Here is a 23,739-nt window from a genome sequence, read left to right as displayed (position 1 = left end):
CGCCAGCAAAAAGAATCCTCCCTTCTCACCTCTCCTCAGTGGCATCCAGTGTTTCTTAACTTTTAGGATCCAAACCACAGGGTAATTTCTAATTCACACTTTCTGATTTTCTTCTTCACACCTTGTTTACAAGTTTGGTTTCTGTTCTGTGTCTCAGAGTTTGGCTCATACCCAATTGAATCTTGCAGGAAAAATGATTTACTAGTTAACTGACTTGCTAGCCTATACAAAGAAAAGTAAGTACAGCATTGAAACAAAGGTAGAGTCAAGGTACAGTAGCCAAAAATAAAACATTCAGCTCCCTTAGTGAAAAATGCATGAAAGTCAAATGTTTTGCAAGTCAGCCCAATCATGACAGAGTCCCAGGCTATTCCAGATGTTATTCAAGGCATCAAATATCACCTTTTGAAAAGTGTAAAATTGACAGGCTTTAAAAAAAATTACAAGACTGTAGAAATTCACATCAGGAAAAACTGTTCTCAATTTCTCTGTTACAAAAAAGGAAAAAAAGAAAATCTTATTGAAAACAGAACGTGATCTTGAAAATGATTTTGAAAAAAGAAAAAAGAAATCCCCAAACTACAAGTCCTTTACCCACCTCAGAAGTAATTATTCCATCTTGCCCACAATCTACTTTTTTTTTTTTTTTTTCCCTTTTGAGACGGAGTCTCGCTCTGTCACGCAGGCTGGAGTGCAGTGGTGAGATCTCAGCTCACTGCACTACAACCTCTGCCTCCCGGGTTCAAGCAATTCTCCTGCCCCAGCCTCCTGAGTAGCTGGGATTACAGGCACACGCCACCAGGCCTGGCTAATTTTTGTATTTTTACTAGAGATGGGGTTTCACCATGTTGGCCAGGCTCTTCTCAAACTCCTGACCTCAGGTGATCCGCCCACCTTGGCCTCCCAAAGTGCTGGGATTACATGTGTGAGCCACCATGCCTGGCCCAACCTACTGTTTTTACCAGGGAAGGGAACCAGCAGTTATTGAGTGTCTTCTACAGCATGGACCACTAAATTAGAATCCATGGGCCAAACTTAGCCCACGGCCTGTTTTTGCATAACCTGTGAGTTAAGAATGGTTTTTACGTCTTTAAATGGTTGAAAAACAATCAAAAGAAGAACAATATTTTGTGACATCTGAAGATTATATGAGGTTCATATTTCAGTGCACATGAAGTTTTATTGGAAGACAGCCACACCCATTCACGTACATACTGACTAATGGCTGCTTTCACACTAAAATGGCAGAGTGGAGCTGCTGCAATAGATACCTAATGGCCCACAAAACCCAAAATGTTTGACATCCAGCTCTTTTCAGAAAAAGTTTGCCCACTCATGTATCATAATATGATAGGTACTTCATAAATAGTAGCTAGTGTTGTACTTAATTTACAGATAAGGAAACTAAAGATACAGACAGTTTAAGTAACTTTTACAAAGGACAAACTGAGTAAATAATGGTGCTGGAATTGAAATCCGAGCCTACTTGATTCTCAGTGCCAGAGCTCAGACCACTTGGCACCATGTCTTTTACAATTAATATTAACATCATCACCATTTTTCTATGCTAATATTACATTGTATGGATGTGTCCTAATTTATGAAACCATTCCTTCACCGTCAGAATCTGTCCCTGGTGTCTTGTACATACAAAGAAAACCCCAAATAAAATGTTACATATGTGCAGGGCTTGCTTAAAAAGCAGCAGCAAGGTTTACAGAAAAAAACAAAACCAGCTTTGAATCTGGTTAAAAGCTTCTAGATTTTTTTTTTCTGGGCTTCTTTGCAAGGAATTCCAAGAATAGCAATTACACAGAATTTCATTGTCATTAGATGTCATAGATAATACAGTCCTAAGGGAAGGAAACAGCACAACAGAAAGTCTCGGAGGGCTGCCCAGAGCTCCTCCTGTGGCTGTGCAGGAGAATTTTCTTTCTGGGATGAGAGATCAAGTGTAGGTCACAGCTTCTCATCACAATCTAACGCCACATGGCTTTATACCTTCCTAAATGAAGCAAAAAGGTAGAAGTGCATTGCCCCTAACCCTCACCCCCACCCCACTCATGCTTGGTCTCCTCATCATTCACCCGTAATGGTAAACAGTAGCACTTGTCTAAGAGATTCTAAGAGATGAATTATGCTGACAGGCTCCGGCCATCTCTCTTAGGTGCTTACTAAATCCCTGTTCCCCTCACCAAAGTACAGTTTCTCAGTACAAAGCCAAGCCACGTGATCCAAGGTAAGGAAGGAATAGTTAGGAAAAGTATTATCAGCCATTTAAAAAATGCAAAGGTGGGCCAGGCGCGGTGGTTCACACCTGTAATCCCAGCACTTTGGGAGGCCGAGGTGAGCAGATCATGTGACGTCAGGAGTTCGAGACCAGCCTGGCCAACATAGCGAAACCCCGTCTCTACTAAAAATACTAAAATTAGCCAGGTGTGGTGGCGCACACCTATAATCCTAGCTACTTGGGAGGCTGAGGCAGGAGAATTGCTTGAACCCCGGAGGTAGAGGTTGCAATGAGCTGAGATTGTGCCACTGTACTCCAGCCTGGGTGACAGAGCGAGACTCCATCTCAAAAAAATAAAGCAAAGGCACACCTCAAATACTAGATAAGAATTAAGAATTCCCCTTTCAGAAGTTTGAGGAAAGAACAAAATTGTCTCCTCACTATAATGAGTCACACTGACTACACAGACACATCAGAAATAATGGCGTCAGAACAGCTTATGTGTCTTGGCCACCTCCAGAGGCTATAGAGAGGGTGGCCCTATGTCACTTGCCCAGGACAGTCTAGGCAGACACCTGTTTCCCAACACAGTTATCCATAGAGTTCCCTCTCAATCTTGAAAGCATCCTGGCCTAGATGATAAATGATATGTACTATCTCAAAGCTCAAAGTGTCCTTAAAATATTCATCTCTTAACACATCAGTGACTTCCTTTAAGGCCTCCTGAAGTGAGCTGAATGGTGGCCCCAAAAATATCAGAGCCCAATCCCTGGAACCTGTAAATGTTACCTTATTTGGAAAGAAGGTTTTTGCAGATGTGATGACATTGAGGATCCTGAGATGGGGAGATTATCCTGGATTATTCAGGTGAGCACTAGATGCTACCTCATGTATCCTTTAAAGAGAGATGCCAGGTGTGGTGGTCATGCTTTTAATCCTAACACTTTGGAAGGCCAAGGCAGGAGGATCTCTTCAGCCCAGGAATTCGAGACCAGCCTGGGCAACGTAGTGAGACACTGCCTCTACAAAAAGCAAAAAATATTAGCCAGGCGTGGTGGTGTGCACCTGTAGTCTCAGCTACTTGGGAGGCTGAGGTGGGAGGATCACTTGAGCCCAGAAGTTTGAGGCTGCAGTGGGCTAAGACTGTGCCACTGCACTTCAGCCTGGGTGACGAAGTGAGACCCTTTCTCTAAAAAGAAAATCGAAAATGAGAGAGTGAGCGAGAGATCTGATGGAGACAAAAGAGGAGGCCATGCGAAGATTCCAGCAGAGATTAGAGTGATGTGGCCTCAAGGCTGGCAGTCACCAGGAGCTAGCAGAGGCAAGGAAGGAGGAACCTCCCCTGGAGGCTCCAAAAGGAATATTCCTCTGCCAACACCTTGATGTTGGGCTTCTGGCCTCTAGCACTTAAGAGAACATATTTCTGTTGTTTTAAGTCACCCAGTTTGTGGTAATTTGTTATAACAGTGCTAGGAAACTAATACACCCCACTGTGATTCCTTCTTTCCTAGCTGTGTTCTCTAACGAGAAACCACATGACTTCCTAAGCCACTACACACACTGTCTCTCAAATGTTACCAACCGCCCTGCCTCTGTGTGGTTGATGATGAAAGACCTCTCTTCTATCAGCAGTTAAGCTCAGAAAGTCATGGAATTGTCTGATTGGGATAAAAAATTAAAAGCAGCTACAATGTTATTACCAAGAAACACACTTACAGCAAAGTGATTAAAGAAAGGGCCGGGCGCGGTGGCTCAAGCCTGTAATCCCAGCACTTTGGGAGGTCGAGGCGGGCGGATCACGAGGTCAGGAGATCGAGACACCATCCTGGCTAACACGGTGAAACCCCGTCTCTATTAAAAAATACAAAAAAATTAGCCGGGCGTGTTGGCGGGCGCCTGTAGTCCCAGCTACTCGGGAGGCTGAGGCAGGAGAATGGCGTGAACCTGGGAGGCGGAGCTTGCAGTGAGCCGAGATCGCGCCACTGCACTCTAGCCTGGGGGACAGAGCAAGACTCCGTCTCAAAAAAAAAAAAAAAAAAAGAAAGGGTAGAAGAAAGAAAAGAAATATGTTTTCACAATGGGCCAAAATGGAAAACGCATCTAACTGTCTAACATCAGGAAAGCTGCTACTAGCTAGTTAGACACCACAGTTCCACAAAACAGTTAAAGCCCGGCTGGGCGCGATGGCTCATGCCTGTAATCCCAGCACTTTGGGAGGCTGAGGCGGGCAGATCACTTGAGGCCAGGAGTTCGAGACCAGCCTGGCCCACACGGTGAAACCCTGTCTCTACTAAAAATACAAAAAATTAGCCAGGCGTCATGGCGCATGCTTCCCAGCTACTTGAGAGGCTGAGGCAGGAGAATCCTTAAACCTGGGAGGCAGAGGTTGCAGTGAGCCGAGACGGCACCACTGCACTCCAGCTTGGGCAACAAGAGCGAAATTCCGTCTCAAACAAAACAAAACAAAAAACAACAGTTATAGCCACTGGAGTTCTAGAAATCCATAGGGCTCTTTTTAGTGGTGGCTGGGAGCACTACTGGCAACTAGGGGGTGGAGGCTGGACTCCATCACAACTCCCACAATAGAAGGATTGGCAATAAACAGTGCTAGTTTCTCCAACTCAAATAAGAAAACATTTTGAAAATACAACTTTGTAAAAAGAGGTCACCGCAAATCAGATATGTGCTAACAAAAATGTAGAGATTTCAACATTTTATCACTTAAAGAACAAAATGGGGTTACAAATCACGTTAAATATTGGAAGAGGGCATGTGTAATGATAAAAGGAGTAATTTTCTAAAGAAGTTACAATATATTCAATATCTTAGGGCCAAATACAAAATATAAAATATATTGTGAGTGAAAGAGCTTGATTAAAAATACAGCTACAGGCCGGGTGCGGTAGCTCATGCCTGTAATCCCAGCACTTTGGAAGGCCCAGGCGGGCAGATCACTTGAGGTCAGGAGTTTGAGACCAGCCTGGCCAGCATGGTGAAACCCCGTCTCTACCAAAAATTAGCTAGGCGTGGTGGTGCACACCTGTAGTCCCAGCTACTCGGGAGGCTGAGGTAGGAGGATTGCTTGAGCCTGGGAGGCGGAGGTTGTAGTGAGCTGAGATCGTGCCACTGCACTTCAGCCTGGGTGACAGAGTGAGACTCCGTCTCAAAAACAAACAAACAACAAAAAACCAGCTACAATGTGAGAATTTACTAAACCACAAGGAAGGAAGAAATAATGGCAGAAAATTAGCTCTTCTATGACATGGATATGATATGACAAGGAGAAACATGCTAAACAATCCTGTGGAAACACACAGATGGGAAGAATAGTTAAGACAACAGATTATACCAATGGGACAAAATTAGAAAATTGAAATTTAACAGCTAAAAATACACATAAAACTCTAGAATCAAGTTTAAAATAAAAGGAGCTATATAAATAGCTAGTGGGAGGATACAGCTTCACAGCAGTGTATGTGACCTAAGGTTTTGGCTGCCCAAGGTCAAGTTTAGATTATACACACACACACACACACACACACACACGATCTATCAATGGTCTAATACAGGGGTTGGCAAACTGTGGCCTATAGGCTACATCCAGCTAGCCACCAGCCACCAGCCACTTGTTTTGGTACTGCTTGTGAGCTAATAATGGCTTTCACATGTTTAAATGGTTGAAAAATTCAAAATAATGTTTCAAGGCATGTGAAAATAATATGAAATTCACATTTCAGTGCCCATAAATAAAGTTTTATTGGAACACAGCCATACCCATTCATTTACATATTGTCTATTGCTCTTTTTGAAGTACAACCAGAGTTGAATAGTTGCAACATAGACCATATAGCCATTTACAGATAAAGTATGTGGACCCTTCTAATTAGATTTTAGGTGAGAAATTAAGTGACTGGCCATCTTCAAGACAGGGAATGGAAACCATGTCTTGAGGAGGCTGGGATTAAAATTCAGGGGGACTTTGGTATATGAATTCAAATTTATAAAGGAGTTTTTTCAAATATGAGGGGATCTTGTGTGCTGCTTCAGAAATCTGTAGTTTCAGAAATGAATTATGGAGATAAAAAGCAGCATATTGGGGAAAACCTTTCTTGCACTGAGTTACCAAATCACAGAACAGCAGTGTGTCTTGAAAACTGGCAGGATTCTCGCTGAACCTGGCTGAACATCTATCTATCCATAAGATACGGAACACACAACAGCTGGGAGTTGACCACTGTAGTAGGTCAAACAATATCCCCCCAAAACTCACGTCCACCCACAACTTCAGCATGTAACCTCATTTTGGAAATAGCGTCTTTGCAAATATAACCAAGGTAAAGATTAAGTTGAGTTCATTCTGGATTAGGTTAGGCCTGAAATCCAATGACAGTGTCCTTATAAGAAACAGAGAAGAGACACAGGGAAGAGGCCAGGTGAAGAGAGGCAGGGACCACATGCAAGGAGACACCAGAAGTTAGAAGAAGCGAGGAAGCATCCTCCCTTACAGCCTTCAGAGGGAGCGTGCCCCTGCCCATTCCTTGATTTCACACTTCTGGGCCTCCGAAACTGTGAGGGAAAAATTTCTGCTCTTTTAAGCCACGCGGTTTATGTAATTTCTTATGACAGCTTAGAAAACTAATACAATCTCCTTCAAAGTCCTTCTCAATCTCCGATTTCTCTGTTGCTCTCAAAGGCAAAGACCAATCACATTTTCTTCAACTTTTTTCTAAAGACTCACAGAGCCTCCTCTGATGCTAATGTTGTGAAAAACATAATTCAATGATACTATTTCTGTTCTTTTTAAAAGGTTAAAAAGAGATCATGGGGTTTTTTTTAATTAAACTTTTTATTTCGGGGGAATTGTAGATTGACATGCAGTTGTATGAAACAACGCAGAGACCCTGTGAACCTTTTACCTAGTTCCCTGTGGTAAGGTCTTGTAAAACTATAACACAGTATCACGGCCAGGACCCTGAAATTGATACAATCCAGTGATCTGATTCAGATGTGCTCCAGTTTGACTTGTACTCTTGTGCATGTGTGTGTGTGTGTGTATTTAGTTCTATCCACCACCACAAAGACATACAGTTTCATTATAACAAGGACAATAATGGTATTTTAACACCTGCAAAAATATGCATTACCTGTTTCTTTGAATATTAACGTCAGTGTAGGTTCAAAGCCAAATCTTCAACAAACAAAATAAGAAAGCAGATTTACTTGATCATCAAAGGAAAAAGCCAACATTTTCCAGATAATTCTAATCAAGGGGATAAATGAGGAAAAAGAACATTGACAGTGGCCCAGAGCAGGTTTCTAGGGCAGGACACACCTCTCCTACCTTGTCCTTTTTATCTTGTCGGGCGTATGGGAAACACGGGATCACGGCAGTCACCCTGGATGATGACGCAATCTTGCAGGCATTGATCATGATGAGGAGCTCCATCAGGTTGTCGTTAATTTCCCCGCAGCCGCTCTGGATGATGTAGACATCTTCCCCTCTCACACTTTCACCAATCTCCACGCTAGGAAAAGGAAACTGCCGTCAGTTAATATTGAAGCATATTTGCATCTTGGGCGTCCCTGAGACCACCCCCAGGTTTGATGATCACCAGGATGACTCATAGGACTCAGCCTAATAGTTGCACTCATGGCTGTGATTTATTGCAGGGAAAGGACACAGAGCAAACTCAGCAAAGGGAAAAGGTACATGGGGTGAAGTTGGGGGAAACAGGATGCGAGCTTCTAAGACTCCTCCCTGAGGGGAGTCAGAGGTAGAGCTTAATGCCCCAGTAGTGAGCTGTGACAACATGTGTGAAGGGCTCTCTACCAGGGAAGCTGCTTAGAGACTCAGGTCTCAGGGTTTGTATTTTGGGTGGTCATATAAGCACCCTCTGCCTAGCACATACCAAAATGTCAGACTCACAGGCATTCAGCATGAACCACATTGTTTATCAATTGTTTAAAGAGTTTATGCAGTGAGCCATTCTTACTGGGAAACGGTGGGTACCCTTGCAAAATCTAAGCTCCCAGAGGCCAGCCAAGGGCCAACCTTGCAAAGAGGCCTAAGTCTCAGGCCTGCTATGGTAACTCTTTTCTGCAAAATACTGTATTTAGTTTTAGTTTTTTATTAAAGTTATACAGTCATATTGCTTAAAAAATTCAAACCACTCTGTAAGACGTATAACAGAGAAAGTACCCAGAGGCCACCAATTTCAACTCTTGATAGGGTTTTTAGATACTTTCCTTCAAGTCTAGCTAATATGTGTGTATTGCTGTGTCTTGATTTTTCATTTTAGGCAAAGTGTATTGACTCCTCACTATGGAAGATGAGGACTGAACTCTATTTCCATTCAGTTCCATCACTTGCAATGCAAACTTCCCATCTCGCCATCGTCCCAATATAGATCAATATTCACATTAAAGATTGACTGTACGTTTTTAACTACGCAAATGCTGCTCAGAGCTCTGCCATGCAATAAACTTACATGAATGCTTGTATTTTCTTTTCATGCACATCTTTTCTTTTTATTTTCCCTGGAGGTCATTCTCTTACCCTTTTATCTGCTAAGTTTTCTGAATCCTGAATCCAGATTCCACCCTAAAGCCTTCACTAACAATCAAAATCTCCCAAGGTCAGAGGCCTCATGTCCCATCTGCATTTCATCGTCTTGCAGGCATCCCTCCCAGGGGTGGCAGGCCTGGGTTATCTCTCTGCCTGTGCACAGCTGCCATCCGGGGATTCCCTGCCCCCTCTCCTGCACTCCATTTGCCATTTTCTGTATCCTCTTTCTTGGTATACTTCCTTGTTTTGCTGGTTGGCATCCTCGTGTAGCTTCTGGAGAAAGAGTAAATAGCAGCTAAGTTTTTGAAAATTGCAGGTCTGGAAGTTTCTGTATTTCCAGGTACAGAATTCTGGATGTCCAACATGAGAGGGAGAGGCAGCTCATCCCTGGCATATTCCTTTGGTGGGAAGAAACAGAAAATAGGGCTGTGTGCTCAGGCAGGTCCTTCACAGAGCTCTGTGTCCAAACCAAGAAGATGGTCAGCTCTGCTATGTTTTGAAAAGGCAAATTTGTTCCAATGATTGATATTATTTGGAACAATTTGAGCATAGCATGAATTTCGTGTTTTCTTATGCACAACCTCTTATCCTGAGACTGCAGAAAACTGCAGTGCACCCAGCTGAATGGAGCCACTTACAAATACACAAACATACACATGTACACACCTCGAGGACAACGAGCCACACTCATTCACATTTGGTGTCACAACTTTTCACGTCATTTCAGAGAAACCTAAACCTCAGGCATTTTTCAATGGAAAGTTCCATCTCTGTCGTAATATTTATGTAATTTTTTTTTTTTAAAGACGGAGTCTCACTCTGTTGCCCAGGCTGGAGGGCAGTGGTGACATCTCAGCTCACTCCGACCTCTGCCACCCGGGTTCAAGTGATTCTCCTGCCTCAGCCTCCCGAGTAGCTGGGATTACAGGCATGCACCACCACACCTGGCTAATTTGTTATATTTTTAGTGGAGGGAGATTTTGCCATGTTGGCCAGGCTGGTTTTGAACTCCTGACTTCAAGTGATCCGCCCACCTCAGCCTCCCAAAGTGCTGGGATTACAGACGTGAGCCATTGCACCCAGCCAATATTTTTTGAGCATGTAATACATGTCAGTGTTTTACCATTTTGATAGGATCCCTAATCTGAAATTCTGAAATCCGAAACTTTGTGAGTGTCAACATCATGCTCAAAGGAAATGGTCATTGGAGCATTTTGTATTTTGAATTTTTGGAGATTTGGAATGTCCAACCAGTAAGTACAATAGAAATATTCCAAAACAAAAAAAAAATCTGAAATACTTATTGTTCCGGGCATTTCTGATAAGGGATACTCAATCTATATAACATTCCTATGATTTTTTAATGGGTCACTGAGGAAGTTTTTGAATGTTATGTCCCTAACCCCATTTTTCTCATAAGCCCTGTGGTTTTGGATTGCCTGATTTTGCATAGCGTGGTAATTTTTAGGAATACATATGTCACATTATAGCAGAATTGTCTGTAAATTTATTCATCCCAAAATGAAATATTTTAAAATTACAAATAAGGAACATGAATAATTATCCTTCTCCCTTCTCCTGCTATCAGATACTCAATAAAATTGTTTTCTTAAAAGAGCCAATTAAGGCCGGGTGCGGTGGCTCACGCCTGTAATCCCAGCACTTTGAGAGGCCAAGGTAGGCGGATCACCTGAGGTCTGGAGTTCTACACCAGCCTAACATGGAGAAACCCCATCTCTACTAAAAAATACAAAAGTAGCCAGGTGTGGGGGTGCATGCCTGTGATCCCAGCTACTCGGGAGGCTGAGGCAGGAGAATCACTTGAACCCGGGAGGTGGAGGTTGCAGTGAGCTGGGATTGCACCATTGCACACCAGCCTGGGCAACAAAAGCGAAACTCTGTCTAAAAAAAAAAAAAAAGAGTCAATTATACCTAATGAAAATTTAAAAACAGGCTGGGCATGGTGGCTCATGCCCATAGTCCCAGCTACTTGGGAGACTGAGGCAAGGGGATTGTTTGAGCCCAGGAGTTCTAGTCCAGCCTGGGCAACATAGCAAGACCCCGTCTCTAAAAAAAATTTTAAAGAAAAGGAAAATAAAAATAAAGTTTTTCAAGTTGACATGTTGTGAAAATTAGTTTTGATAACATTCACACATCTTCTTGCACGCCTTCTGCCAACCTCACAGGATGAGGGAGATAGAAAGAGTTCTATGTGCTCCCTCCTATTTCAAGATCTAAGGAGCTAAATCTAACTGCTTTGTGAACATTACATCAACTATGAGATAAACTTAATTTGGAAATTGCTATGGTTTAAATGTGTTCCCTAAAGTTCATGTGTTGAAAGCTCAATCCCCAGTATAGGAGTATTGACAGGTGAGACCTTTAAGAGGTGATTAGGTCATAAGGGCTCTGTCCTCACAAATGGATTAACGTCATTGCTAGAGTGTGCTCATTATCTTGAGAATGGGTTTATTATATTAGCAAATCTGGCCCTCTATTGCTCTCTCTCAAATATGCTCTCTTGCCCTTCCACCCTTCTGCCATGGGATGATGCAGCAAGAAAGCCCTTGCCAGATGCCAGCCCCTCAATATTGGACTTCCCAGCCTCCAGACCTGTGAGAAATAAATTTCTGTTGTTTATAGATTAGCCAGTCTCCGGTATTCTGTTATAGCAGCACAAAATGAACTACAGCAGAAATCAAGTACAGTATTATACAGCTGAGACGTCAACAAAACACAGCACACAGGCTGTTTTTCTATGGCCTGTGAGTTAAGAATGGCGTGGTAGGCAGAAAAATGGCCCCCTAAAGATGTCTACATCCTAATCCTTTGAATATGTGAGTTTATATGGCAAAGGGGAAGTAAATTTGCAGATGACATTCAGGTTGCTCATCAGCTGACCTTAACATGGGGAAATTATCCTGGATTATTTAAATTGGCCAATTGTAATCACCGGGCCCTTAAAAATGCAAGAAGAAGACAGCAGAAGCAGGGTCAGAGCAACATTTTGTTGTTGACGTTGAAGGTGGAAGAGGCCAATAGTGAAGGAATGTGGGCTGCCTCTGGAAACCGGAAAAGGCACGGGAACAGATTCTCCCCTAGAGCCTGAAGAGAATGCAGCCCTGCTAACCTGTGACAGACATGACTGTAACAGAACTGTAAGATACAGCAGCAACAGAGACTACACGTGCTAGCACTGCCTAAAATATTTACGATTTGGCCCTTTACAGAAAAACTTTGCCAACTCCTGGTCTTATGACGTTTATCCCACAAGATTAGATTCTTTGGCCTGTTTTTCCTCAGGAACCTCAGTTCTCATATGACTAGCAGTCCAGGGGAGGACAGAGAATATCATCACCATGGCAACTTTTCCCCTAAAGCTAGTCCTGCTTCTACTCAAAAAGATGTTCATGACTACCTTTATTCTAGGTCTTTAGAAAATTGTGGCTAGAAGGCAGCATCCATTTGCTGTTCTGCCAGAGGATCTTTATTGACCCCCAAATAAAAAGGCTGAAGAGCATCACTGACTCAACAATAAACGGGCATGGTAACCAAAAGATAGCCACGGACTCTTAACACATTTCCCATCAAGGAGCAGGGTCTAGTCTCCTGCCCTTGAATCTGAGAGGGCTCTGTACTTGCCCAACAGCATATGACAGAAATTATGATACACCAACTTGCAAGCCCAGTCCTTAATGGACTGGTGGCTTCAGTGTCCTGTCTTTTGGAACGTGTGCTCTTAGAACCCAGCTTCCATGCTTTAAGGAAGCTCAAGCAGCCCCATGGAGAGGCCTACAAGAAGAGGAGCTGAGGTTCCCAACCAAGCTCCCAGGCAAAAGCTAGTAACAATTTCAGTCATGTGAGCCATCTTCAAGAACCCTCCAGCCCCAGTTAGCCACCTCAGCTGTGACCATATGCGACAAAAACAAGCTTTCTTCACTGAGCCCTTCCCAAATTGCAGATTTGTAAGCCAAATCAACAATTACTGTTTTAAGCCATTAAGCTCTTTATTTATTATATGGTAACTGATAACCTTGTATAACTTTGCATAACCTTGTCTCACAGTATAGCTAAAGATTCTGCCAGCAGGTTAACTGACCAGAGTAAAATGTTACAACAGAGACGTCTAGACACCTGCTGTCCTAAGATGTCATCATGGAATTTCCATGGTCTATAGTGAAGCTGGAGCGGACCTCTCCCTGCATATCTGAAATGATTTAGGGATAAGAAGGTAAAATCGGAAGGCTCTATGTTCAGTTAAGCAGCGTATAAAAAATGCAAAATGGGAGGATTGATGGCCAGGAGACAGCAAACCAGATTTCTGATCCTAGTTCAGTGACAGATTCAAGAAGGGGCCCTTACATGAACTGAATCAATTTTGTCTTCGTTTTGCCCTTCAGTTTCTCCTCTCTACAATCACACAATTAAAAGCTGGATTCCTAGCATAGTAACTGGTCCAGAGAGGGCTATTTATAAAAATTAAGCTCTGTACTTGTACAGTTCATGGAAAAGAGAAAAGTCAGGCAGTGAACCTTTTATATTCTATACATTAAAAACATAAAATGTAGCTATATAGGCAACTCCCAAACTTCATGCTGAGTGGTTTTTGAGGTCCCACGATTTCTAATTATCAAGTGATGGTTATAAAATTCCAAAAACGAAATAAAAGTGAGTCTGCTTTATATTTGAACCAAATGTATAAACAATCATACTTCAATGTCTGAGTGAGTTTTGCCCAACGGCACACGTGGTATTTTTAGGAGAAACTCAACACTGACTTAGCAGTGAACTGATCTAGATTAACCATGCTCCTTAGCAAAAGATCATGCTGCACTGAGTACATGGAAGGGCAACATATTTGCTTTCAAAATTTACTTCATCAAGAAATTTCTCCTTTACTTATATGACGACACCTTCTGAACAAAAACTATTCTTCTTCTCGTGTTCTTACAGCAACTGAAACTTGAACAAGACTGGCAAAATACTGCAACACTCAAACCTAGCTCTATCCTTCTCCAGAGCCCTGGACCATCCTCCCAGACTTCTGCATTAAACACTGCAGAGTGGAATTCTTTAGCCAAAGTCCACCTGCCACTCATTCACAATGTTTCTTCACTTATATTATCATCGGAGCCATAACCGGAATTTGCCACCTGGAAGAAGTCACATAAGATTCACATATCCTAAAAAGCTGACTTGCCAAAAAATAGCATCTTCCCCATCAGTATTAACATAACTCCTCATTAAGAAATTTTTGCCTAACCCCAAGTCGTCAAGAGTTTCTGCTAGAAATTTTATAGTTCTAGATTTTACAATTAGGTCTATGATCCACTTCAAAGTTAATTTTTACAAATGGTGAAAAGTATGGATGGAAGTTCATATTTTTTGGCATATGGGTGTCCAACTGTTCCAACACCATTTCTAGAAAATGTTGGTTAAATTGAATCTTTGCCAAAGATACAAAAATTATCAGTAACCGTGGACAGTTAACGGTACTAGACATTGGAGGAAGAAGGGGCAAAAAATGAGACCAATTTGAAATGAGTCAAGGAGCTGTGTGGACTCAGGCAGATAGACAAAGGAGCCCCCCAGGTCAGCTTCCGAGGATGGCCACCACCTGACTCACAGGCAGAGGCTCTCCTGCACTTGAGAAATGGGTGGAAGTTACAGTCGAATCACGGCGTTGTTGCTGGACACAGCAGAGTCCTAGAACAAGAGGGAAGCTGAAAGGCCATCATCTTTAAAGCAGCAAGAGTAGTGGGAGCAGAGGGGAGCCCAGCACGTGCGTCCTGGGGTTCTCACAGTCTTTCAAACCTTGGCACAACTGCACCCTCTGGATAACGCAGTGGTCTGCGCCCTGGCTGCTCAGGAGAGTCAACTGGGAAGCTTGTAAAATCGCTGATCCTCCGCCCGCCGGATCAAACCCTTGGGGGCAGGTCGGGGGAAGCAGCGTTCGGACCGTCCCCAGGTAAACCCGGTGTGCAACCAGAGTTGGGGACGGGGGGAAACCTTTAGTCGCACGCACTGGTCTGAGGTTCAGCTTTATAGGGACGCGGAAACTGGGACCAGCCAACCCAGGACGTCTCTCCACCGCGCGCTGACCCGATGCGGTTCCCGCCCGCTGCGCCCACTCTCTCCCCGACGGTCTGTGACCGCCCAGACGTCTCCCTTCCGGGCTGGGGACGCCAGGCCGGGCGGCACCGCCGGGAGGCCGGGAGCGGCTCAGGACCGCCGGGTCGCCGCGGTCCCAGGACCGGAGGCCCTGCCGCCGGGGGCACAGCCGAAGCGCGCACCGGGACGCGCGGCGCCCCGCCTCGGTTTCTTCGCAGGCGCGGGCGCGGGGGCGCGGAGGCCGCGTTGCCACCGTCCCGCCCCGGAAGGGGGAGCGCGGCGGCCGCGGAGGTGGCCCGGGCAGGCGCCGGCCCCCAACCCGGCCTCGCAGCCGCGTGCCCAGCGCTCTCCCTAGCCCGGCCGCCGGCGCGGCCCCCACCTGGTCTCCTGGTTGCTGAACTTCTTCGTGACCACCTTGCCCAGCTCCAGGCCCAGGCGGTCGGCCACGCGCTGGGACAGGTCCTGATGCGAGCTGCCGCTGAACAGCACGATGTTGGGCATGGTGGGGCGCGGAACTCCGAGGGGCGCGCGGCGGCGGAGGAGGTGGCGGAGGCAACAGCGACAGCGACGCGGGAGGCTGCTGCTGCGGGAGCGGGAAAGCGCGGCGGCTAGATGTAGGGAAGGGGAGGAGCGGAGGGGGAGGAGCCGGAGGAGGAGCTGGAGGGGGCCGAGAGGGAGGAAGAGCGGGCGTGGAGGGGGAGCTGGAAAGTGCCGGGGGGCGGAGGCACAGCCCTGGCAGCAGTTTTGGACGCCCTGGGTGGTCCTGAAGCCCGAAGGTGTCCTTGCTCCGCGAGAGAGCTCTGAGCTTCATTCTTGATCTTCCAGACCTGCCTCGCGGGGAGAGCCAATGAACGGCGGTTAGCTGGGCACAGAGGGAGAGTTCGGGCCGGGGGGATCCCTCGAGGCGCTTCGCAGCCCGGAGCGACTTCCCACCCCGGAACGCCGCAAACCCAGTGTGGGCGACTGGTGTTCAACTATAGCAAGGGTCTGCAAACTACAGCCTATGGGCCAGATCGCGAAAGCTCCCTGTGTTTGTACCAGAGAGCTAAGCATGGTTTTCATACATGAACATTTGCACTTTATGTCATGATGGCAGACACCGCCTTTGAACTCCAATTAAGAGAAATATCCCCCCCGCCAAAGAATTCCTTTTCTCTCATTAATAGATGTGGGTTGCAAATAATTGTACTCAAATATTACTGTATTTTGGATTATATCAATAAAAACATTGTGACAATTTTTTCTCTCTTGTTATGTAAGTTCCTACGTAATATCTTCCCTTTTGTTGCTTGGTCTGCAAAATGTAAATATTGGCCATGTGGTCCTTCATAGTTCAAACTTGATGACCCCTGAACTACAGAGTTGCCCCCGCACCATGTGTCCTTAAAAAATCCAGCCACTATGTGAGTCCTCATCACAGGCTGAGGGGAAGTATTGCTCTTGGTGGCTCACTGGATCAAACCAAGTCCCCCAGCTTCACCATTTTTCGGTAGAGTGATGGTCCTTGGGGCACTTCACAACATTCCGCCTGTTGGATGCTGAAGGGCCTGATCCCAGGAACACAGATCTCCCTAGACAGTCCAGCTCAGTCCCTCCACATCCCTGGGGTCAGGGCCTCCTTCCCCTCTTTCCTGCTAGAAACCAGCTAAAAGGTTTTCTCAAGATGCCAATGCAGTACCAGAGCCAACTTCAGGGCACAAACCAAGTGTAGGAGAAAGAAAAGCAGTCCCTGTCTATAGAGGGCTGGTTGGTGATGCTGGTCACAGTTTCACACTCCTCAACAACGTCTGATTCAACCGGGTAGATAAATGGCTTGGTTTTACTAATGTTTGCCAAGAATTGGCTCTCCATCAACAGCAAAGCCCACTTGCAATTGGGTTGTAGCCTACTCTAATCAGACTTCATAATGGGATTTGGGAGATTACCGGGATGATTCGTATCGTTGGGATTTTTCATCTGGGTCCTTGTACTTTGCAAGGAGATTACTTTGCACATCGAGTGTTTCTTGTAAACTTTTGTATCTGCCAGCCTATCAAAAAGTTATTCAAACTGACAATTTTAGCAACATTTCTGGCCCTTTTTCATTCCGCCTAGAGATGCATATGTGCCCTATTATATGAGAAAACAAACAAAAACCTCTATCTGCAATGGTTTATTATCTATGTATTTCACAGTTAATGACCATAGCAATGAGATTTATACTTGACCCACTATGTTTAAAATTTTTATTGAGTGAGTCTGCTAATGTAGTTATATTTACACTCTTCTAATAAAATTTACTATCAGCAAATTACTATAATTTTTATATTCTTAATATTTCTCTCATAGATAAAATTGACTAATAATGGATTCTTCTAAATATATAGATGCTCTTCTCAAAGGGAAAGTGGCATCCTCTTAGCATGATGGGGCTGTGGTTCTTTGGTAACACAGAACCAAAGCTGATGGACTATAAAACAGTAAAAGTTAAAGCCCCTGGTCTTTGGGTGGGTAAATGGCTGCAGATTTGGAAGCTCGGATTGAATTGTGACAAACCATGGCCTTGGTAGCACCAAGGAGAAACAATATCTCAGTTGGGGCAACTAATACAATGATTGTTGGTTCAATAGTTTGATGAGTTACTCTGCTTAAATGCTGAATGTAAACAAGGTGAAATGTGCCATTGGGGTTGATGAGAATACTAATGGGAATCATTGAAAAATCATCGTGAGTCACAGACTGTTCAGAAAGCTATCACTTGTAAATGAGCAGCTATAGATAATTTTATTTAAGTGTGAACACTTTCTCTCCCAAGTGCCTTTATCCTTGATCCATAGGAGCCAGGTTGTGGGAAACATTGGTCTAGAACAGGTTTCTGAACCTCAGCACAGCTGATATTTAGGCTGGGTAATTCTTTGTTGTGGGATTGTCCCGTGCATTGCAGGATGTTTAGCAGCCTCCCTCGCCTCTACCCACTAGATGCCAGTAGCACCTATCCACCACTGTGACAACCAAAAGTGTCCCCAGACATTGTCAAATGTCCTACAAGGAGCAAAATCACCACAGGTTGAGAATCACTAGTCTGAATGAACCCCTGGCCCTTCTCTCCTCCATGTGGGCTTTTCCTCATGGTTGTTTGGGCTTCCTTATGGCATGGCTGCAAGGTTCCAAGGAGTGTTCCAAGAAGATAAGTCTCAACGAGCAAGTGCTTATCAAGCCTCTGCTTTTAACTTGCTTGCTAATGTCTCATTGACCAAAGCAAGTTACATGGCCAAGACCAGCCATCAACATGATATGGGACAACAGAAGGGCATGAGTACTGTCCACCAACTGTCTACCACAGTAAACTTCTTGAACAACATTTGAAGTTGGGGAGCCTCTGGAAAAATGGAACACTTGTTCAAAGACCCAAGACTTAGAAGAGAAAAAGAACATATACTCTGTGCATATGTGATCCGGATCTCAAACCGTTTATAGAATATACATTATCTTAAGATAAAATGTTAGTGGAAAAAATAAAAATGATGAGATATTTTCTATTGTTGATTTCTATCTTCATTGACTCATGGATAGAGATTAATGGTAAAACAATGATTTGAATTTATGAACAGTTTCGCATCTTCTATTTCCCACATCATCTAGCCAAGTTCTTTGTATATATTAAGAAGTCTAAGTATTTGCTGAGTGAATTTATCCCGGACTATTTTAGGGCTGAGAAACGGAGGAAATGGCCCAAAGTCACATGGCTAGTTGAAAGCAGCAAAGGAATTAGAATGTGGATCTTCTAGCCCAGTCCTTTTCTCTCTAGAATGGTACTGTCCAAAAGAAATGTAATGATTGTTTCCTATATGTTTCTATGAAAAAATTTTAAACTTTTTAGAAAGAAATATAATGCAAGCCACATATGTAATTTACACTTTAGTAGCTGTATTTTAAAAGAATATAAAAAACAAGTGAAGGTAATTTTAATAATACACTTTAATCCAATATCCAAAATATTATCATTCCAACATGTAATCAACATAAAACATATTAATGAGCTATTTTGCATTTTTTTGTGTCAAGTCTTCAAAATCCAATATAGATTTTACACTTACAGCACATCTTAATTTGGACTTGCCTTATCTGAAGTGCTCATCAGCCACATGTGGCTGATACTTGCTGTATTAGAACAAGAAGTTCCAGAACACTAGTTCCTAAGAGCAATGCCAAGACACTCTGACATAACCTTTTTCTTGTATGTTTTTATTAGGGGTGTGGCAAATAACTTATAACTTATTATGAAATGCTAACATTTATAAACAATGTACTTTAAAAATAAGTTAAAATAGATTCGGCCGGGCGCGGTGGCTCACGCTTGTAATCCCAGCACTTTGGGAGGCCGAGGCGGGCGGATCACGAGGTCAGGAGATCGAGACCACAGTGAAACCCCGTCTCTACTAAAAATACAAAAAAAAATTAGCCGGGCGTGTTGGCAGGCGCCTGTAGTCCCAGCTACTCGGAGAGGCTGAGGCAGGAGAATGGCGTGAACCCGGGAGGCGGAGCTTGCAGTGAGCCGAGATTGCGCCACTGTACTCCAGCCTGGGTGACAGAGCGAGACTCCGTCTCAAAAAAAAAAAAAAAAAAAAAAAAAAAAATAGATTCAACTTTAATTCTCTATTAATAACATTTTCACTCATAATCAAGTAATTTTTCTGATTTTTATTTCTAAAACTTTACCTTTTACTTGTGTTATTTAAAGAAAAATCCAAAAACCGAGATGAAAATAGAGTGAACAACGATATACCCACCACCTAGATTTTGTAGCTGTCAAAATTTTCCCATGTTTGCTTTATCTATTTTTATCTAAAGTATTTTAAAGTAAATCACAGATGTTATATATTCACCTCTACATTATTTAGCCTGCATATATCTGTAAAAAGATAGACATCACACCGTATGCAAACATTAATTTAAAATTGATCAAAGACCTAAATGCAAGAACTAAAACTATAAAACTCTTTTTCTTTTCTTTTCTTTTTTTTTTCTTTTCTTTTCTTTCCTTTTCTTTTTTTTTTTTTTTTTGCAGAGTCTCACTCTCTTGCCCAGGCTGGAGTGCAGTGGTGCAATCATGGCTCACTGCAGTCTCGACCTCCTGGGCTCAAGTGATCCTCCTGCCTCAGCCTCCCGAGTAGCTCGGACTACAGGTACACGCCACCATACCAAGCTAATTTTTGTATTTTTCGTAGAGACGGCATCTTTACAAAAAATACAAAAATGTTGCCCAGGCTGGTCTCGAACTCCTATGCTCAAGCAATCCACCCTCCTTGGCCTCCCAAAGTGCTGGGATTATAGGTGTGAGCCACTGCACCCAGCCTAAAACTATGGAATTCTTAAAAGAAAACATAGGTATAAATTTTCATGACTTTGGATTAGGCAAATATTTCTTTAATATGACATCAAAAGCACAAGCGCCACCAACAAAAATATATAAACTGGACATCAAAATGAAAAACTTACGCTTCAAAGGATACCATCAAGAAAGTGAAAGAAGGCCGGGCATGGCGGTTCATGCCTGCAATCCCAGCACTTTGGGAGGCTGAGGTGGGCGGATCACAAGATCAGGAGTTCGAGACCAGTCTGACCAACATGGTGAAACCCCGTCTCTACTGAAAATACAGAAGAAATCAGCCAGGCTTGGTAGCACGCACCTGTAATCCCAGCTACTCAGGTGGCTGAAGCAGGGGAATCGCTTGAACCCAGGAGGCAGAGGTTGCAATGAGCCGAGATTGCACCACTACATTCCAGCCTGGGCGACAGAGCGAGACTCCTTCTCAAAAAAAAAAAAAAAAAAGAAAGAAAGTGAAAGACAACCCAAAGAATGGGAGAAAATGTTTGCAAATCATGTATCTGATGAGGGTCTTGTATCTAGGATATGTAAAAAATGACCACAACTCAAAAAGACAACCGAATTTTAAAATGGGCAAAGGAGACTGCACATGAATGTTTATAGCAGCTTTATTCATAATTGTTAAAACTTCAAAGCAACCAAGATGTCCTTCAGTAGGTGAACGGATAAACTGTGATATATCCAGACAATGGAAAGCTATTCAGCACTATAAATAAATGAGCTATTTTGCCATAAAAAGACATGGAGGAAACCTAAATGCATATTACTAAGTGAAATAAACCAATCTGAAAAGGCTACAGACTGCAGTATTCCACCTGTATGACATTCTGGTAAAAGCAAAACTGCAGAGATGGTGAAAAGATCAGTGGTTGTCAGAGGCAAGAGGGGAAGGACGGATGAATTGGTGGCGCACAGAGAATTTTTAGGGCAGTGAAACTACTCTACGATACTACTATGGTGGATACATGTCATTATATATCTGTCAAAACCCATAGAATGTAAAACACCAAGAGTGGACCTTGATGTAAACTATGGACTTTGGGTGATAATGACGTGTCAATGTACGTACATTGATTTTAGTTAGTAGGAGAGGCTGTGCATGGGTGGGGGCCGAGAGTATATGGGAATTCTCTGTACTTTTCACTTAATTTACTGTGAACCTAAAACTGCTCTAAAGAATTTAATCTCTTAAAAAATGAAAAATATGTGGGCAAAAGATCTGGTAGACATTTCTCCAAAAAAGATATCCAGGCGCTGTGGCTCACGCCTGTAAATGCCAACACTTTGGGAGGCCGAGGCAAGTGGATCACTGGAGGTCAGGAGTTTGAGACAAGCCTGGCCAACATGGAGAAACCCCGTCTCTACTAAAAATACAAAAATTAGCTGGGCGTGGTGGCAGGCATCTGTAATCTCAGCTACTTCAGAGGCTGAGGCAGGAGAATTGCTTGAACCCGGGAGGCGGAGGTGGCAGTGAGCCAAGATCGTGCCACTGCACTCCAGCCTGGAAGATAGAGCGAGAGTCTGCCTCCAATAAAAGAAAAAAGAAGATAGTCATTGTAATTAGCCATCAGAGAAATGCCAGTGAAAACCACGAGGAGATGCCACTTCATATCCACTATGTTGGCTATAATAAAAAAGGCAGATAAAAATGACAAATGTTGGTGAAAATGTGGAGAAATTGGAATCCTCAGACACTGTTGGTGGGAATGCAAAATGGTGCAGCTGCTTTGGAAAAGTCTGGCAGTTCCTCAAATGGTCAGAGTGACCATGTGAGCCGGGAATTCCACTCTTAGGTATATAGTCAAGAGAGTTGAAAACAGGCATTCAAATGAATAGTTTACGTGAATGTTATCAGCAGCACTATTTGCAATAGCCGAAAGATGAAATCAACCCAGATGTCCATCAACTGATGAGTGGATAAACAAAATGTGGTCTCCTGTACAATGGAATATTATTTAGCTTTTAAAAAGAATGAAATTCTGATATGTGCTACAGAAACTTTGAAAACATCATGCTAAGTGAAGAATACAGACACAAAAGACCATATAGTGCATGATTCCATTTACATTAAATGTTCAGAATAGGAAAATCTATATACAGAAAGTAAATCAGGGGTTGCCTAGGGTTAGTTAGGGAGATGGGAAGATGGAGGGATGGCAGGGCTAAAAGCAAAAGGGTGTGGGATTTTTTGGGGGTGGTAATAAAAATGTTTTAAAATTGTTATGATGAATGCACAACTCTGTGAACATAATAAAAGCCATTGAATTTTACACTTTAAGTGGGTGAATTGTAATGGTATATAAATTGTATCTCAATAAAGCTCTTAAAAAGAGAGAGAAAGACATTTTTCTTTATGATTCCAAGACCATGATCACATCTAACATATTAACATGTCAGGTTATCTTGATGCAATATTGAGATAGATCACTGGTTTAAGGTGCTGACAGCCTTATAAGCCTGCATTTTAGCCTTGCAAAATGCAAACTTTCTAATTCTATTAATCTTTGCTGTGTACAATATTAGCCAGAATTCCCTTCGTCTTCTGGGCTACTTGATTACCCTAAAATAAGGTTTGTACTAGAGAAGCAAGAGAAAAGTTAAATTTTCTTCCCTTTCATTACCAGTTTCCAGAATCAGAAGTTTGGTTTTTGAATATTGTTTTCCATGGAAAGGAACCAAGTATTCTTGCGATTTGACCAATTCAAGGTCTGGGTCAGGAACGGACGAAGTGAACTAGAACATCTTGTCTCAGATATAGCAAAGATGATGGGGAATACGTCAGAAGGATAAAGGTCCCAGTTTAAAATGATTACTATTGCCAGATGCCGTAGCATATCTATAAACCTGGGGACTCGGAGGCTAACACAGGAGGATCATTTGAGCCCAGGAGTTTGAGGTCAGCCTGGACAACATAGTGAGACCCCCGTCTCTCAAAAGCAAAATTAATTAATTAATTAAAAAGTGGTTACTATTGATTAAAGGTAGGACAGTGTGAACATCAAAAATTAATGCAACTTTAGTTGCCTGAAATGTACCAAATATGTAAAAATCAGTGAGTCCATATTGATACTCAACAAAATGAAAACCTGAACAAAAACAAAACTCGCTTGAATTCAGTGAAGGTGAATATTAAACTAGCTTCTTTCTGTGAAAATTGGTGATTAAAGCTTTCTTCGGAGGCAAGGTGAAAATGGAATTACACTGATTTCTCTTGGTAATTCCATGTAATCTGATGCTGCCAAGGAGAACGTCCTTTTCCTGCAGGTTGTATCAGTCACTTCTGGAAATAAGATCAAAGATCTGGTGCCCTCAGTCAGCTTAAGATAGCTGGATACCGCATACATAATTCAAGCAGAGGAGGAGTTAAGGCCAGATAAGGAGCACAGGAATCCACAACCAGGATGCAGGTGAAGAGGAAGGAAGTTTTGTAATAGTGGAGATGGAAGATTCTTAAAGGGGGTAAAG

The 23,739-nt window shown here is 43.1% G+C and overlaps 1 protein-coding gene across 2 annotated transcripts in view; it reads right to left on the bottom strand.

The window, feature by feature from the left end:
• Positions 1-15,517, bottom strand: part of PRPS2 (phosphoribosyl pyrophosphate synthetase 2) — a 32,310-nt gene extending 16,793 nt beyond the window's left edge. Inside the window, exons 1-2 of one of the 2 annotated variants that reach the window (XM_032756576.2) lie at positions 15,286-15,517; positions 7,563-7,755 (exon numbers count right to left, since the gene is read on the bottom strand). In XM_032756576.2, the coding sequence (XP_032612467.1) occupies positions 7,563-7,755; positions 15,286-15,407 (315 nt within the window). In that variant the 5' untranslated portion in view covers positions 15,408-15,517. The remainder of the gene's footprint in view (positions 1-7,562; positions 7,756-15,285) is intronic. The other variant, XM_032756577.2, reaches the window with a different exon arrangement.
• Positions 15,518-23,739: the final 8,222 nt, after the last annotated feature.

The sequence above is a fragment of the Hylobates moloch genome, unplaced genomic scaffold, assembly GCF_009828535.3.
Source record: "Hylobates moloch isolate HMO894 unplaced genomic scaffold, HMol_V3 SCAFFOLD_7, whole genome shotgun sequence".
Taxonomy (NCBI): domain Eukaryota; kingdom Metazoa; phylum Chordata; class Mammalia; order Primates; family Hylobatidae; genus Hylobates; species Hylobates moloch.
This window is presented reverse-complemented; position numbering and strand designations above follow the sequence as displayed.